At 45.7% G+C, this 16,561-nt stretch overlaps 1 protein-coding gene across 1 annotated transcript in view; it reads right to left on the bottom strand.

Moving 5' to 3' along the window:
• Window positions 1-16,561, bottom strand: part of Pkd1l1 (polycystin 1 like 1, transient receptor potential channel interacting) — a 133,418-nt gene that overhangs the window by 38,753 nt on the left and 78,104 nt on the right. The window contains exons 35-43 of the mRNA XM_035453022.1: window positions 15,938-16,067; window positions 14,620-14,755; window positions 13,539-13,623; window positions 12,948-13,124; window positions 11,480-11,598; window positions 6,692-6,802; window positions 1,721-1,841; window positions 888-971; window positions 200-348 (exon numbers count right to left, since the gene is read on the bottom strand). Of these exons, the coding sequence (XP_035308913.1) occupies window positions 200-348; window positions 888-971; window positions 1,721-1,841; window positions 6,692-6,802; window positions 11,480-11,598; window positions 12,948-13,124; window positions 13,539-13,623; window positions 14,620-14,755; window positions 15,938-16,067 (1,112 nt within the window). The remainder of the gene's footprint in view (window positions 1-199; window positions 349-887; window positions 972-1,720; window positions 1,842-6,691; window positions 6,803-11,479; window positions 11,599-12,947; window positions 13,125-13,538; window positions 13,624-14,619; window positions 14,756-15,937; window positions 16,068-16,561) is intronic.

Raw genomic sequence — 16,561 nt, 5'->3', positions numbered from 1 at the left:
TAAAGAATGTCCCATTCTGTCCTCCTCTATGTACTTGGGTCTGAACACTGGAGTCTGAACACCATTGTTCTGAAGCAAGAACACTGCTTAGGCCTTAGCAGTGCTGGCCCCTTTAGGGCCTGCCCAGCAGCTGAGCCTACATCAGACATGCCTCACATGGTAGCACAGGGCCTGGAGCCTCTTCTTGATGCTCACTGACCTTGTTCTTCCTAGACTGTGCATGGAGTTCTCCTTCTTCACCCCACAGGCCTCAGGACCACCATGGGTCACATTTGGGTTCTCAAGATCAAGGTCACGAGTACTCGTAGATAGTGCATCTTCCATGAGCTCTGAGACTGGCCTGGGAGACTAGAGCACAAATCACCATTCAAGTAACCCCAATGGATCTCTGTCCCCAAGTCCATCTGCATTGTGGGGCTCCCAAACTCTGCCCACACAGAATACAGCCAACTATGTGGTCAGGGACCCTGCTACTCTCAAGGACCATTCTCCAGCCTCCTTCATGATCTCTGGGTTGTGTCTCAAACTGGAAAGATCAAGGCTATGACTGCTGATGACTGCAGCTGAGGAGCTGGCTGTGTGGGGCTGGCCAATCTGCAGAACACTGCATTATGGAGTGATGCTGTCTCTGGGCACCCTTCCCCATCAGAAAATAACACACAAAAAAATCTAGCTTCAGAGTCTTAGAAGAAAGCCTTCTTTGTCTAGAATGCCAACTCTAGAAGTGAAGAGAGTGGTTCTGAGGAAGAATGAAGAGGGTGCAAGAGGGTGCTTGGAAAGAGCAGAAGGAAAGTTGACTCTGGCACCTGGAAAGCTAACACCTCCTCCCAACAGTCTAAGCCTAGCTGATCTGCCAGCCCCGACCCTGTGTCTCCCCGTGCACTCACTGTGCATGCAGTACCAGAAGAAACCTTCAGCTGCTTGATCACAGAAGGGCCTATTAGATGGCACTGCCCCCCGAGAGCTCCAGGCTGAAAGAGGGAGAGACTCAGAGTGTAAGAGCATCGTGAGCTTCGATGGCCACTGTATAGCATTGGGCTGATAAGGCTGGGGAAGCACAGGTCACCCCATCTGCAGACTTAGAAGTTCATTATCCTGAAAAACTGAGGGAGGATGCAACCAGCACCCAAGAAACCAACCGTCTGCAGATGCAGCCAACACCCCTTCCTCAGCATCCTCTGGAAAAAGAAGGCATTCAACTGCCTTCCCCTTGAAGTCCCCATCATGTGAATGACCCCAGGTGACTCCATGATACTCTTGGAATACAAGAAAATGAAATGAGGGACAAAATGTTTGAGGAATGTAGGGCAAAGAGCTTCTATTTTTCAAAAAGGGAAGAAAGTGAACTATGAATGAGGGAAGGGACAGTACAAACTCAGGACCAGCCTTGCCCTTTTCTAGAAACTTCCCTAATGATGCTGCCTTAGCAATGAGCTCCTCTTCTGCTCTGGGGACTCCTGAGTCCTTGTCCTGCTAGCAACAAGCTAGCTTCTTCCTCAGTCTCACCAGAACCCCTGTCAAAAAGTACCTAGGTCCTGTTTGGACTGGCAAGTGTTGAAAGGAGGGTGTGAATGGCTTAGGAGGCCATCATAAACCATCATAGAATCTCAGGAGACTAACAGGTTTCTTTGCCTGCCATGGTGTCATAGAGCAGACCCTATGCTGTCTTGTGGTTCCTCTCACTGCCCCATGAATTCTGACACAGCAGATGAACGCCCACCTGAGCCCCCCAGGCTCCAGCAGCAGGTCCTTCTGGGTACAGCCCATTCAGCAATGTGCTCACAGTCCAGTCCCACCAGTCATCTGTGCCGCTCGGCTTCCCAAAGGAGTATCTGGCATTTCTTAATCCAAGAACAAAACAAAAAGTACACACAAATCCATAAGAACAATTCCAAGTGAGGGGAAAGGTTGCTTTTTTTCTGCCTTTTTTTCCCTCCCACTCACAGTCTAGGTACTGTGAGAATTAAGCCAAAGCAAACTGCAACATGAGGTACAACCCCGGATTTCATGTTGCAGTGGCAGAGGTGAGAGAAACAGTAGAAAAAAAATCTCTTGTTTATTCACTTGCTCATTCATTCAACAAACACTACTGTATAATTGCTAAGTACTGGGCACTCTTCTAGACACTGGGAAACAAGCCCAAATTCCTTCTGTGCGGAAACGAATTATGTTTGTATGTATGCATGTATGTGAAGCTTATAATAACAATTTCAACTGATAATATTTTGACTTTACAATGGTACAACATTTCACCCACCAACACTTCTGTATTTTTATTTTTGGCTCAATATCCAAATCCATGAGATGCTCAACACTTGAAAATGAAGTAGGCTTTGCCTTAGGTGAGGTCACTAACTGTGATGCTTTTGCTGGAGGTCAGCTGAGCTAAGATCCAGGAAAGGTCAGCTGAGCTCAGATCCAGGGAAGGTCAGCTGAGCTAAGGTCCAGGGAAGGTCAGCAGAGCTCAGATCCAGGGAAGGTCAGCTGAGCTAAGGTTCAGGGAAGGTCAGCTGAGCTAAGATCCAGGGAAGGTCAGCTGAGCTCAGATCCAGGGAAGGTCAGCTGAGCTAAGGTTCAGGGAAGGTCAGCTGAGCTCAGATCCAGGGAAGGTCAGCTGAGCTAAGATGCAGGGAAGGTCAGCTGAGCTCAGATCCAGGGAAGGTTAAGTGAGCTACAGAGAGCTGGTTTCTTGAGCTTGTTGCACCAGGCAGAAAGCCAGTTGCAGGCCTCTCTTACTCCATGTTCAGGGACATGGCCTCCATCGTGTGAGGAGAGCCACAGCAGAAGCATTCCCACCACAAAAGCTGGCAGGACGGTGCTTTCTGCCAGAGAGCTTGGGCAGGTGGTGGTCAGGGACTCCTAAAGGGTGACTTTCAGAGGTGACAGAAAACAAAAACAAACAAACAAACAAACACACAAAATGTGTTGTAATACCTTATAAACCATGTTAAAAAAAAGCTGGACAGTTTAATTTAAAAAAAGAATCCAAAGGTGATAGGGGATGTCCTTCTGTATGCTGTGAGTATATGTTTCTCTTATTGGTTGATAAATAAAGCTGTTTTGGCCAATGGACAGGCAGAATTTAGCTAGGTGGGAAATCCAAACAGGGATAGAGAAAGGTAGTAGTAGGCAGAGTCAGGGAGACACCATGTAGTTGTGGAGAAAGCAAGAGACTTGGGCATCACCAGTAAGCCAAGACCATGTGGAGATACACAGATTAATAGAAATGGGTTAAAAATTAAGAGAGAGCTAGCCAATAAGAAGCCGGAGCTATAAGCCAAACAATTTATAATTAATATAAACTTCTGTGTTTCTTTGGGCCTAAACGGCTGCAGGGCAAGGTGGGACAGAAACCTTGGTCTACTCACAGGCAAGGAAAAGCCTTCAAATATGTTAATAGAGAGAAACAAATACCCCCATCGGCAATTTACAAATAATGTAAATCTGTAAATCTGTTCAACATTCTCATAGCATGTGTGAGCAAAAAGCCCAGAAGTCATTGATCTGATTGGTTTTAGTTACTGCCTGCCTGCCTGCCTCCCTGCCTCCCCCCCCCCCGTGTGTGTGTGTGTGTGTGTGTGTGTGTGTGTGTGTAATGTTGTAATGTGTGCACAGGTAACTGCAGAGGCCAAATGATAGAACTGAGTCCCCTGCAGCTGGAGCTACAGGCGTCTGTGAGCTGTTGCACATGGATGCTAGGAACCGAACCTGGGTCCTCCTGGAGAGCACTATGCACTCTTAACCATAGAGCCTTCTCGTGCTCTCGTTCCCTTTTCTTGAGTACAGATCATCTCTTACCCATAAAGTATTTGTTCTGATGTTTTGCACGTTTGGAACCTAATCCATGTAGGCCAACTACCGACTGGTAGTTCTGAATCTCACACTTCTCTGGAAATTTGGTCAAACATGAAATTCTGAGCAAGTGGGAGAACTGCTGATGTATCTAGAGGCTTCGATGGAGTAACAGTACATTTCCCAGAAGGAGGATGGAAAGGGGCAGAGTCAGGATGGGGGCACCAATAAAGCTCTGCAAAGATTTACCACCTTTGGGAGAGAGCACTATACAAAGAGAAGGTGGAAGAGCCGGAGACAGGGAGGGATATTTGACAGACAAGCTGACTGCATGCCTGTCACTTAGGATGCTCCATATCTTTTTAAAAAACAAACTAGTGTACATAGCCATACTGAGTTCCCACAATACTTAAAACTTTAAAAATTTTGTTTATTTTTATATGTATGGGAGTTTTCCTTGCATGCATGTCTGTCTACCACATATGTGCTTTTGGAAGCCAGAAGGGGGCGTTGGGTCCCCTGGGACTAGAGTTACAGATAGTTGTGAGCAGCCATCTGGGTGTGAGAAACAGAACAGAGTCCTCAGGAAGAGCAGCCAGTACTCTTGACGGCTGAGCCATCATCTCTCCAGCTCCCCACAATACTTTTGAAGGTGTTGGGAGATCAACACCAAGGCAGCTTTGCCCATGTTTAGTTTGTAATCTATCACCAAACTGCACCCCTACCCCAAGCTTGCATAATTTAGAGAAACGTCATCACTCCCTGATATTCGCTCCCTGTTGGGACATCATTAAAGAAGCACTGTGTTGTGACCCAGAGCTCACACATCCCTCACCCACAGGAATCATCTCCTGCTCCTCCCTGACACACTGGAGAGCAGGAAGTATACCAAAGGGTCCAAGCATGTCCTGGTCCTGTGGGTACTAATTACAGCGATTCTATCAAATGGACCTGTAGCAGCAGTTCATTGAGAAGAGACAGGAGCAGTCATCTCTGAGCACACTGGGATGGAGCCTGGCTCCATCTCTTGTTACTGGTGCCTTACTTGTGGTTTAGTTTTGTTGTCTTGGGATTTCATGAAGGCTTTGAGTTCAGAAGCACTTCAAATACAGATTAAATGTCACACAATCTGCTTTAGAGTAATATGTTGTTGCTGTTAGAGACAGAAATCTAGACTGTCATCTTCTGAGCTTTATAGAGGAGGGCACTGCAGCCTGGAGCTGAAGGACTGCCTGTCACAGGGAGCCAAGAGAGCCCTTCCCAGATTCCATAGGATTGCTTCTCCTGGGCTCTGTCCCCAGCTCTCTCTGGAATGCTACAAATAACAGCCCCTCAGGATTTGTTGATTTTTAGGATTAAGTACTGGAGGATAAGAAGGCAGACAGGATCCACTTTAAACATTCCTTTTGAACCAGTATATATAAAATAGCCCTGCCTGGTGACCAGAACTGTAAGAAGCAGTGAGGTTTCTCTTTGTTGTAGAAAACATAAAGAGTTTAAGCCCAACTGCATCAACATCTTAAAAGTTCACCTGAGCATATCAGGCCAAGTGCCATAGCTTTCTTGCAGATATTATCTCAGCTGGAATATTTCTGAATTGAGGCATATGAGAAATTTCGAGTAAAAAGGAAATCATGAGATATGAGACAGAAGTAAATTAGCCAAATCAGTGTTTGTAGTATTTTGATTTCCCTATCTACAGAAAATGTCCCCCCCCCCCGCCCCCCGGTCTCTTTGTTTTGCTCACAGCGCCCCCTCCTGGCATAGTCTACGTATATGTTCAATTGGAAGAAATAAGTTGTCAAAGTGGAAGGTAACTGTGGCTTTGCCAAATGGGGTGTAGAAAATACCACATAGTTTCCCTAAAGCTGCAGTCTAAGAGGAGGGATTATTGAGCCATGGCAAGTCCAGGTACTGGGACTGCCAGGAAGTACCTTGTTAAAGAGCAGTAAAATTATAAAAATAAAGGAAATGACATTCGTGAGTCCCCATCTAACAGGGGATCAGTGTTCCCCTGTCTATAGACTCTAAAAATATGTCCTTCAATCAAACAGATGAAATGGATTTTACTACCATCTACTCCTGTTCCTAAATGTGACAATATATTTACATAAAACTGAATGAGAATCCAAGGCAACACATTCATAAAAATGCTACAGAAATGGGTACAGAAAGAGAAAGGAAACCCCTGAACTTATGGAGTTGTTATACTCCCTGCCACTAGAAAGCAAGCAATTATTCATATTGCTAGAGCTGAAGTGCCTTGGAGAAATTGCCTGGGTTAGCAAAATTCCCCGACAAAGGAATGTTCTACTAAGTTGGTCCACTCATCTCTCTGGGCACCCTAATCTCAGGAGTGTCAAGACCCCAAAATATCCACAAGGCAGATGACATGAGAGTGTGCCCTGCCTTGTCATGTTGACTTGGAAGTCTGTTGCATTTAAAAGTAAAAAAGCATATGAACACTTGAGACACGATAGAGAGCTTGACAGCATGTGGCACTTTGGAATTGGGTGCCACAAATCATACATTGAGACTGTAACCTTTGGTTGAAGAACAATGATGTTCTGCAAAATAGATGATATGACCCTCCTGCTCTGAGAATTTCTTTCACTATTGACCCCAAATGAGATGCCAAGCACCAGCCCAGCCTTCTGTTAATATGGATAATTAAACAGCCTTTCCCAGACTTCATATGCAGGCCTTGATGAAAGCCTTTCTTTAAGCACAGTCTGTACAGGTAAAATGACTGAAGGAGTGAGTAGAGGATCTATAGGGCTCCCTCTTCTGGAACAAAGTAACCCAGAGCTTGGAGTTCTCTTTGGGTATGAGTTAGTGACCATGAACTAGTGCAACACTCCCCCACCCCCCATCTGCAAGAGCTCCCCAAACCTCCTACCTTGTAAATTCCTTCCTGACAGCTTGATTGAGAGAATATTCACCTGGGCAGAGTCTCCCATATGTTATAAACAAAAGCAGCAGCAGCATGAGGCTGTGCATGGAGATGTCTCTGGGAAGTAAGATTTGAGAATTAGCATCTTTGGAGACCCTGTGTGTCTACATACCTATTTACCTCCAGAGTGTGTTTTAGGGAGCATGCATCTATGCCCTGTTAGGATGTATTATTATAAGGCATGAGATGGAAGTTTGCATTTACTCTTTGTGTTTTTAAAAAGAATCTCCCCCACCCCGCTTTCATTAGCTCTTGGAGAACTTCACACAGTGTACTTTGATCATATTCATTCATTTCTTCACCCAAATCCTATGATATCCACCCACCACCCCTACCCACCCAACTTTGTGTCTTTATTTTTGTTTAACCCATCAAATACAATTTGTGCTGCCCTTATACTCTGGAATGTGTGGCCTTCCATGGGAATTCGATCAACCTACCTAGGCCACATCCTTAAAAAACAAAACAAAACAAAACAAAAAAACTGGCTCTCCTCCCATCATCTATTAATTGCCAATAGCTCCTTAGCTAGAGGTGGGATTTCAACCCAATGTGTTAGTTTTCCTTTTATGTTACCAGTATTCAGCTTTCCCATTGAATTGTCTTTATGTTTTTGTCAGTAAATCCAATTTGGCCTATTCCTGTGGCTGTTTCATTGGTCTGAGACTATTGTTTAGGCCAACAACACACAGAAGTTTCTGCAGCTACATAGTATATATTAGAATTACACAGTGTCAGCCTTCTAACTTCATTCTTTTTCAGGATTGACTTTGTTATTCTAGTTCCACTGATCCCCTTACTTATTTTGGAACCAGTTTGTTGACATCCGTTTGTATAGCCTATAGTAAGTGCTATGAATCTGCAGATAACTCGGAACACATGGATGCACTGCCCTCTGTGGGTTGATGTGCATAGTGTATTCTTTTTTTTTTTTTTTTTTCTGCAGAGTTTTGTGGATTTGGGCTTACAGTTCCTGAATGTTTGCTTAAATTTTCATTTGAATACTTGGATTTCTTCAATGCTATTGTAAACAGCACTGTACTTTCAAGTTCAAGTATTCTTCACTGCAGGCATGCAGGACTTCAACTGCTTTATATTGTGTGAGTGTATGTATACAGGCTTTCACGTGTGTAGGTGCACTGTGTGTGTGAGAGCCAGGAGTCAACTTCAGGTGAAGCCTGTGGCTCGCCGATTCTGCTAGACTGGCTAGGCAGGGATTCTCCTGTCTCTACTTCCCCAGTGCTGGGGTTTCAAGTGTATGCCTGGTTTTCACATGGGTGCTGGGTATGAAACTCAGGCCCTCATGTTTGTACAGAGATGGAGCTACCACCTCTTCAGCCCCCATCTGTTTTTTTAACATTGATTGTTATCTTAGAAGGATGTGCCTTTTTTGCCACTGGCCAGTAGGCTGTTTGCTGTTTTTCTTTTGAATCATCGATCTTCCCTCCAACCCCACCCTCATCTCACCATATTTACAGCCTGATGTTCAGCAGAAATGGTGAGAGGGTCATCCCCATAGTGTTTCTGATCTCAGAGCATTTCATGGGTAAATTTGCCAGTTGTTTGTTTATGGAAACTTCCCTAATTCAACTTTGTGAACTTTTCCTATTTCTTTCATGAATGAATGCTTGATTCTGCCAAGCACATTTTGTGCATCTGTTGAGATAGCCATGGTTTTCCTTGCTTAGTCTGTTATATGGTAGATTCATTGATCACTTTTCTGCTCAGGTTTCTACCAATTCATAGCTCCACTTCCTTATGATTGCTTTGCAAAGTACTTGTTGACCAAACTGGTGCTCTGAGCTGTAGGCTTACCAGCTTACCTCTTCTTGTCATTATTCATTGTGATCTTGGTAGAGACTACAGGCTACCAAAGACAAAAAGGAAAGGAAGGGAGGACTCCCATCTCTTTGTGTGTGCAATGCTTACATTCACGAATCTATTTAAAATGTGTTGCAAAAATGTTCAGGTTCTAAGTCTACTATTTGCTTTCATGAGCCCTGGACCATCTCTCTGAAGAGAACATCTTTCTCCTGCTGCATGCTTCCTAGAGTTAATTAGAGAAGGCAGGATGGATAATTTCTTTTCCTAACATTTAAGAAAATTGGCTTCTGAGTATCTCTTAGTTTGGTGCAACTCTAAACTGATGGCATTAAATATATTTCGGGAACATCAGTTCATACAAGTGCTGCCTTTGAACTGATGCCAAGTTGCCCCTCTGATAGACATGGGCCTCTTCCAGTGGCTGCCAAGTCCTAGGCAATGGATGCTCATTTTCAATTGCTTCCCTGGTTCAGAAGTGATGTGAGCTCTGTGTCCTTTTCTGTCACAGACCTCAAACCAGAAGCCAGGCTGTCTCTAGTTATTTTGTAAATGGGCACAACTAGAAAAAATAGCACTTTTCCTTAAAAAAAAGTTCTCCATTATTTCATCCTTATGCCTTTTAATTCATGTTGAAGACTACAGGGCTTTGGTATTTTTGAGCTAGAATCCATGTTTTCTTTTTCCTACACCATAAGCAATTCTTTTCAAGGACAACAGCAATGGCAAAGTTGGGAAACCATCCAATTGCTCATCTGTCCTACCTGGCAGTGAGTAGTTAATCTGAAGGAAGGCACGGGTGTTCTGCACGATGCCACTAGGGACTCAAGTGTCCCACTGGCTTCAGTCTACATTTGAATCTTTCAGGATTGTTTCTTAACTTTCCTGTGTGTTTTAGGTATTTCCCACTAAGGTTACACCATCACACACATGTTTTTTGCTGTGCCAAACAGTCTGGTGTTGCATTTTATCTGACTTACTGAACATGCAAAGGACAGGGGCTCTTGATGCTTCATTTTCCTATTGGCTACTTTGCTAAAATCTCTTACTGCCTGTGATTATTTAAAATTTCATTTTTGTGGTATTTTCCCAGACTTTAAAAAGAGTTAGCTTTGTCTCCTTCTGAACTGGCAGTACTTAGCTGTGCTGTTGGGTGTCCACCTTGGTGTGAACTCTGCCTGAGGCTCTTTCAGCATATGGCTTTACCCTGGGGAGTTGGGTTTCTCAGCTTTGCTCTGCTCAGCTCAGCAAACTCTGCACATCAGCTACCCAGCCTTTACATGCACCTGTGAACTGGGGTGTATAGGAGCACAATCCCCGGAGAGACCCCATCAGGAGCTCCTTTTGGTGATACATTGTTTATGATCTAATAAAGCCACTGAAGATCAGAATGCAAAGCTAGCCACAGCCATAGAAGCTGGGAAGTGGTGGCATACACCTTTAATCCCAGGACTCAGGTGATAGAGAAAGATGGATCTCTGTGAGTTCAAGGCCAGCCAGGGCTAGATGAGAGTGAATCAGTCTAAAAGAGAAATAGAGCTCATGCCTTTAATCCCAGCACTAGAGAGGTATATAAGATAGGAGCAGGCATTCAGTCTTGGGCAATTAGTCTCCAGCCATGTTGAGGTCAGTATCATCCCAGCCTGGTAGAGGTAAGAGCTCTCTGGTAGCTCAGATGCTTTGCTTCTCTGATCTTCAGTGTGAACCCCAATATCTATCTCTGGCTTTCCATTATATGTGTTACAGCTGCTGATACCCCCCACCTCCATTCTCAGATGCTCAGGTGGCCTCCAGTTCCCTTCATGTCCTGCTGTTGCAGAGGTGCGGTGCTCAGGGCACTGAGTACACAATGCTTACTGTACCTATGTAACTGTGACTTTTAAGTGTGAGTGTGTGGGGGGATGTGTCATTTAAGTCTGTCATGTATGTTTTCAGTGGTTTAGTTGGGAGTAATTTAACTACTCTGCTTTTATGGGGAGACTGAACAAGTTTTAAAGCCTTTGTCAGTGCCTTGTCTTCCCAGAATTTAAATGTGACTTTCTAGTAATGCCACAACTCTTTTCTTTGGAAAAGGATTTGTTTTGGGATATGTTCTTTACTTAAGGGAGCTGACCATTTGCAAGTGATAATGAAGGATTTTTAAGAAAGACGATTCATTGGGGGTGACATTACATACTTTAGCAACACTATAGTGGGAAAAATATCGGGAGCTTCTAAATCCTTGACAGACTCAGGAAATCTGAAATCTAGAATTCAGAGCTGGGAGACATGCATTGACTAGTATTTGCAGAAGGTTCTTCCAGGAACTACCATTAGTATCCACCAGAGATGGGGAGGGGGATGGGTACCACTGATAGAAAAATCATGGCTGGTGTCTAATTTTCAGAGGTTTATCTCAGTTACTAAGAATCGTGTTTTATCTAAAAATTTGAAAAAGAGTTTATGTTGAGCCCCAGAACATGTCTGTGTAAACTATGTTGAGTTATTTTCAAACCCCAGTCCCTGGGCCCAGTCAATGTCTATGAAGAGGTACAACCCTTGCTCTTGGATTTTCATTGCCCTGTGTATCCAGCTGGAGGAGCAGAATGCCAGGTCTAGTGCTGAACACAGTGTGATGTGTGGTGATGCACATGAGTCTACATGGCCTATGGAGCTGAGGTGCAGCGCTCTGGGCCACTGGTTACAGGCAGGTGACAGAACAGTTTTCTTCCTCCAGTCTCTGTCCCATGTGTTCTGGTGCAGGCTGAGATCTGGGAGGATTTTCCCAAGTGCAGATTGAGATCTCTTACTGTTCCTTCTAAAAAGAAGGTAGAGCCAAAGAAAGCTCATTGTATTCTGTCCTGTGCCCACCTTGGGGCTCCCTACATCCACCTTGGGGTTGTGTGTGCCCATCTCAGGGATGTCTGCACCTACCTCAGGGCTGCCTGCAGCTGGCTCTCTTTCTTCAGTCTCTCCTTGGTCACTCTGAACTTGGCCCTGGATGCTAGCTGAGCCCAGCGCAGGTGGCGTTCTCGTTGTCTGGCAGCCAAGACCTGAGGTTGGGGCGTGAGGAGAATACCATGATACTGGGGTCAGCACTGGAAAGAGAGAGAGGCGTTGGTGTCCCTGCCAACCCAAGAGTCATCATCCTTGCTTTCTGTCTTACATTCTGGGGACAAAGAGGGACTTTGTATAGTTAACACACACTGTGTTGCTGGGGAGGTAATGGGAGATAGAGTAGGCCCATTTGAAAACTCTGCTCATGTCCCAAGCCAGCGACTTTGGCAAGGATTGCATCTGGACCGTAACAAAGCATAGCTTCACAAGAGAGGCATGCCCACTGCAGTCCAATCACAGGAGCATTGCATTTGCATAGTAGTTCCTGTTAGAGGCCTTCAAAGACTGGAAAAGTGATTTTAAAGCAGTTTATTTTAGTATGAAATGACTTTTGTTTGCCTTGTGTAACAAAAATATTATGGCTTCCATGTTGTAGCTACAACTGTTTAAGGGCAGGACTAATGCTAGCCAAGCGCCAAACACATGGGAAAGAGTCACTCATTCATTTCTCACTGGTCTGTTTACCCATTCCATGCACATTCATGGAGCAGCCCCTGGGACCCTCAGTCCTTCCTTCTGGAGCTGCTGGATTGCTAAGAAATATAGAGCAAGTACTATAAAGTGAACCTTGGGGGTTGGGCTTGTGGTTTGGGTATGCCTTATGTTCTGAGGACTGTGCACCATGGCTGGGAAGGTGGAGTATCACAGCTTAAAGTGAGCACAGGCACAGGTTTGGAGAATTGAGCCTGATCAGGGCTGAGTTCCTCAAAGGCCTCTCAGTTTCAAGACTAGACTAGCTGGCTTGCTGATTGCCTCAGGCTTGGATCCAGGTGCCTATGCTGACAGGGGAAGAGAGTCTTGGAAGAAGGAAGGGGTGGGGGCCTGCAGGTGTGGAGGGAGTAGAGCAGTGTCCCTTCTCAGAAGCCACGGTGTTGAAGGATGGGGCCAGAGAAGGCATGAAGCAGGCCTAGGCTTGGGACATGGAGACTGCTAATGTCTGTGTGGAAGCATGGGGTGAGAGCGAAGCTATGTATTTTCTATGTGTTCACTGAAAAGCAAACATTCTAGAATTTCTCTGGAACTGGAGCCAGGAATTTTATTTCTCATTTGCCTCTACATTTTAAAATGTACTTATTACCCTGTGGCTCTGATTTCACTGGGATTGGGGTAAGAAAAGATGCATAAGAAATTAACACACACACACACACACACACACACACACACACACACACACACACACACACACAATGTGGCAACAAAAGTACAGCTAAATTTGAACTAAGGTCTGAGCTCCCATCTGCATGGTTGGAACAGAGCAGTTCTGAAACTTCCCGATCCTGCTCACCCTTTCAGCTTCCTCAGCACTGTCAGGACTACAGGAGCTGCGAAAATGAAGAATGTGGGCTCTGGAGTATTCTTCCAATTCCAAATCTAGGTCCTTGGTTGCATCATGTAAAGACTCAACAAAAAACTGGCTGTCATGTTTCCTTTTCCAAGCAAAAACCAGCGCTGCCAAACAGATCTGGAAGAGAGGTGTGTTGCACAGGTGTCTGTGCCCCTCACACACAGAGCCATCTTCCTGGCCCTGCACTGCCAGCTGACTTCATGTCAGTTCAAAATAGATACCAGAAGTCACTACCCTGAAGTCCCCAGCACCTAGTCACTGGGTGTGGCTTTCACCAAGGTGCCTCTAGGGTACAGCTTCCTAAACTGAAGATAGAGACAAATGGTTCATCTCTTTGGGGATTTTTCAAATAAGGATTCTGAATACCAGGTTGAAGTGGAGCTTAGCCTGGGCCCTGGCTCCCAGGTTTTCTTATCACATCTAAATCAAACTATAAAGAGAAGACTCACAGCACCAAAACACATCCACTGGTCCCTCTCCTCTCTGGTCCCCTGCTGATGAAGGCACCTCTGCCACAGAGGAGTATCTTACCATGAGTGGCTGGGTGACAAATGTGCAGCAGACCACAGAGAGAAGCAGCAGGTGCAACCACCACGTACACTGCTCTGGCACAAACCTGTCCAGAAGAGGGGTCAGTCGACACCATGGAGTAAGCTACCCATGAAGACAGTTACAATCAGAGGGCCATGATGCCTTCACTGCAGGGAGACATGGGGTATGGGGTGTGGTTGAGGAAGGGCTATGGGATGGGTGCCAGGTCTGTCTGCCCATTAGAGTCCTTTCCTGTTGAGGGAACACCAAGCTCTCTGACACTTCCCAGCACAAGAGTAAGAAAACCTGAAATGAAGACCGAACAGAGCGCAGATAGGACTTGGGAAGTGAAGGTGGTGGTGTTTTGAGGACTCCTTATTTCACCCCCATGCCTCTGAATTGAGTTCATCCAGTGTCCCTCTTTTACAGATAAGCAAACTGAGGTGTGAAGAAAATTCTAGTGCCTGTCCCGTCTTCACAAAGTGATCAGGAATGCAGCTTGGAGAAGAGCCATTTTCAGGAAGAAAGGGCCTTGGTCGGCTCCTCCTCCTCATGGGTTAGGAACCACAGAGGTGGTTCCTAACCCATGGGTTAGAGCCACAGAGGTGGCCCACCTGTCTTCAGAGGTGGCCGAAACCACACAGGAGCCAGGTGAAAGGGAACATGTGGGAAGGACTGGTTAGGATCTTGGTTGTGTTATCATAGCCTAGCTCAACAGTATACATTTTTTTTTTTTCAAACAACACCAAACAACAGATGGTTTACTTTGGCCAGCATCAGAGTTTTTCTTCTGATGAGCTTAATGTCAGAATGTCCCACCCCCAGCCCTCTTTTTTGTGCCCCCCACAGCTTCTTGTTTGGTAATCAGGACTCTGTCTATACAGAGCTTCTGTTGAAGACCTGGCAGGGCTGAGTGACCCTTTGGGATTTGCATTTGGTTGTAGTCACCTTTAGAAGGGATGGAGTATGGGAGAAAATAGTGACATTGGTAACTGCATGAGTTCCCTGAAACACACGTCTCTTCACAGATCCTGGATATCTCTTAAGCACCTGAGGTTGTCTAAAATCCTTAATCACTCACCTGTAGCCTAGGAATCCTGTCCCCAAACCACAGGCCAGGGACGCTGACCCACAAATGGCCCAGGCCACAGATCTTGACCAGAGCAGACAGACCCTTGACCACTGGGGCACAAGTCCTTTAAAACCACTGCTGGGAGCTAAGAAAGAGCAAGATAGAGACCCGAAAGTTAGCAGATCTTTTCATTCTCATCTACAGTATGATTGAAGCTTGTCACCTTGGTTGGGCCAAGGTGCTGTGAGGAAGCTCCAGAGGACAATAATCTTTAGTAGGTGGGCAGAACCAAGCAGATAGGCCTCCTCATGTGGGTGGGCCTCATTTAATCAGTTTGAAAGTCTGAATAGAACAAATGGATAAAGAGGGAGTTTCTTTTGCCTGATGATCATCTTTTAACTGGGACTTTGGTCTTTGCCTGATAGAGCAGGGGTGGCAGTGGGAAATGAGGAATTTGGAGTTGGCCACTATAGCTGGGTGTTTTTGAACTGTCATTTCTCTACACAACCCAGTCAACTTCTCACTGCTGAGCTCTGACTTTCCAGCCCATCTCTCTGCCCATCGTATCTAGGACTCTTGGGGCAGCCTGCCGATTAGTAGTTTTTCTACCGTAAGTTTTTCTAGCTGAGTGCTCATTTACACATAGACATGACTTTTTCCTTCTCCCCTAGTGTGCACTATGAGTCAGGCATGGCCTCAGTCAGCTGAGCATACAGTCCTTGCTGCCCACTGTCTACAGAGAAGTGTCCACTGTTGCCCAAAGCCTCTGTTGACCATTTGTTCACATGTTATGCAGCCCCAGAGTCCCAGTTATATGCTGACACCCTGTCCTCCATTCCTACTTGGCCAGTTAAGCAGGCCCTTCAATCCCTTCAGTCAGACCAAATAAAGTTAGCTCCCTAGGATCCTGGTTCCAGTAGGACTTACTGACTCCAGTGGCACAGCCTTCCCTCTTATCTCCCCTCCTTTCTGGCTCAGTGAGCATCAGCCATAATTTAAGGCTGGAGTTATTACTCTAATTTGCATAGAAAAAAGTAGAGCTTTGACCTTCAGAATAGCTAAAGTATAGGGTGTCACACTGACTTTTAAAAAGCATTGAATCAAGTTTGTAAGCCAGACTCAGCAGGACTGCACTGAAGCCAGACGTCATGGCTTCAGATAAGCCTGTGCTCATATTCAGGTTTGGATATTAGAGGGGGCCAGAACATTTAGTGACATTTGGACCAAGTACATTCTGCATGCTCTGCCTCTCAGTATGGGCACAGAACACTGTTCTGTCAGCAGGAATGGGGACGGGGTACTCAATACAGCCATAGGGGGACTTTACCTTGTGACCTGGGAGGAAGGTGGTGGCTCTTCTCGCTCACAGAAAGAAAGGATGGACAGACCATACCACTGCTACTGGCTGCCATCCTCCAAGCTCCGTCAGTCACTGGAAGAATGTCTGATGCAGGATGCTGGAATTGTGACAAGGTCAGGCTAAGTCAGTGCTACTTTTGCAGGTGTTTGTGAAACACTAGAGCCCTTTGCAGACAAGTCTGAGGGCAGGCATGGTCAGATGGGGGCCCAGTCAAGCCCAGGCTTCAGGTAGCTTTTGAAGGATGTTATTTTCTGAGTCAGCTCCTAACCTCCATTTTCCTCTTCCTACCATGAAGCCAATGCTGGTGGCCTCCAGGCACCTCCAGGCAGACAGGTTGATAGATTGCAAAACTCACCAAAAGAAAAATGGTTGGAGGATGAGGGCCAAGGCCTTGGCAAGTGCTTGGGGTGGGGGTCAGGGGTTCATATGGCATGCAGAGCAAGTGGGGCCTGAGAGTATCTTGAATAGGAACAGGGGGTATGGAGCTGTGTAGCAGAGTGAGCCACTGCCTAGAAAGTGTGGGAATCGGGTAAGCCCCCTAAGAGCACCAGCACACCAAGGGAACCAGCATCCAAGGGCACCAACACCCAA

Source organism: Cricetulus griseus, assembly GCF_003668045.3.
Source record: "Cricetulus griseus strain 17A/GY chromosome 1 unlocalized genomic scaffold, alternate assembly CriGri-PICRH-1.0 chr1_1, whole genome shotgun sequence".
Taxonomy (NCBI): domain Eukaryota; kingdom Metazoa; phylum Chordata; class Mammalia; order Rodentia; family Cricetidae; genus Cricetulus; species Cricetulus griseus.
Note: the sequence above shows the minus strand (reverse complement) of the source record. Positions and strands in the feature narration are given on the sequence as shown.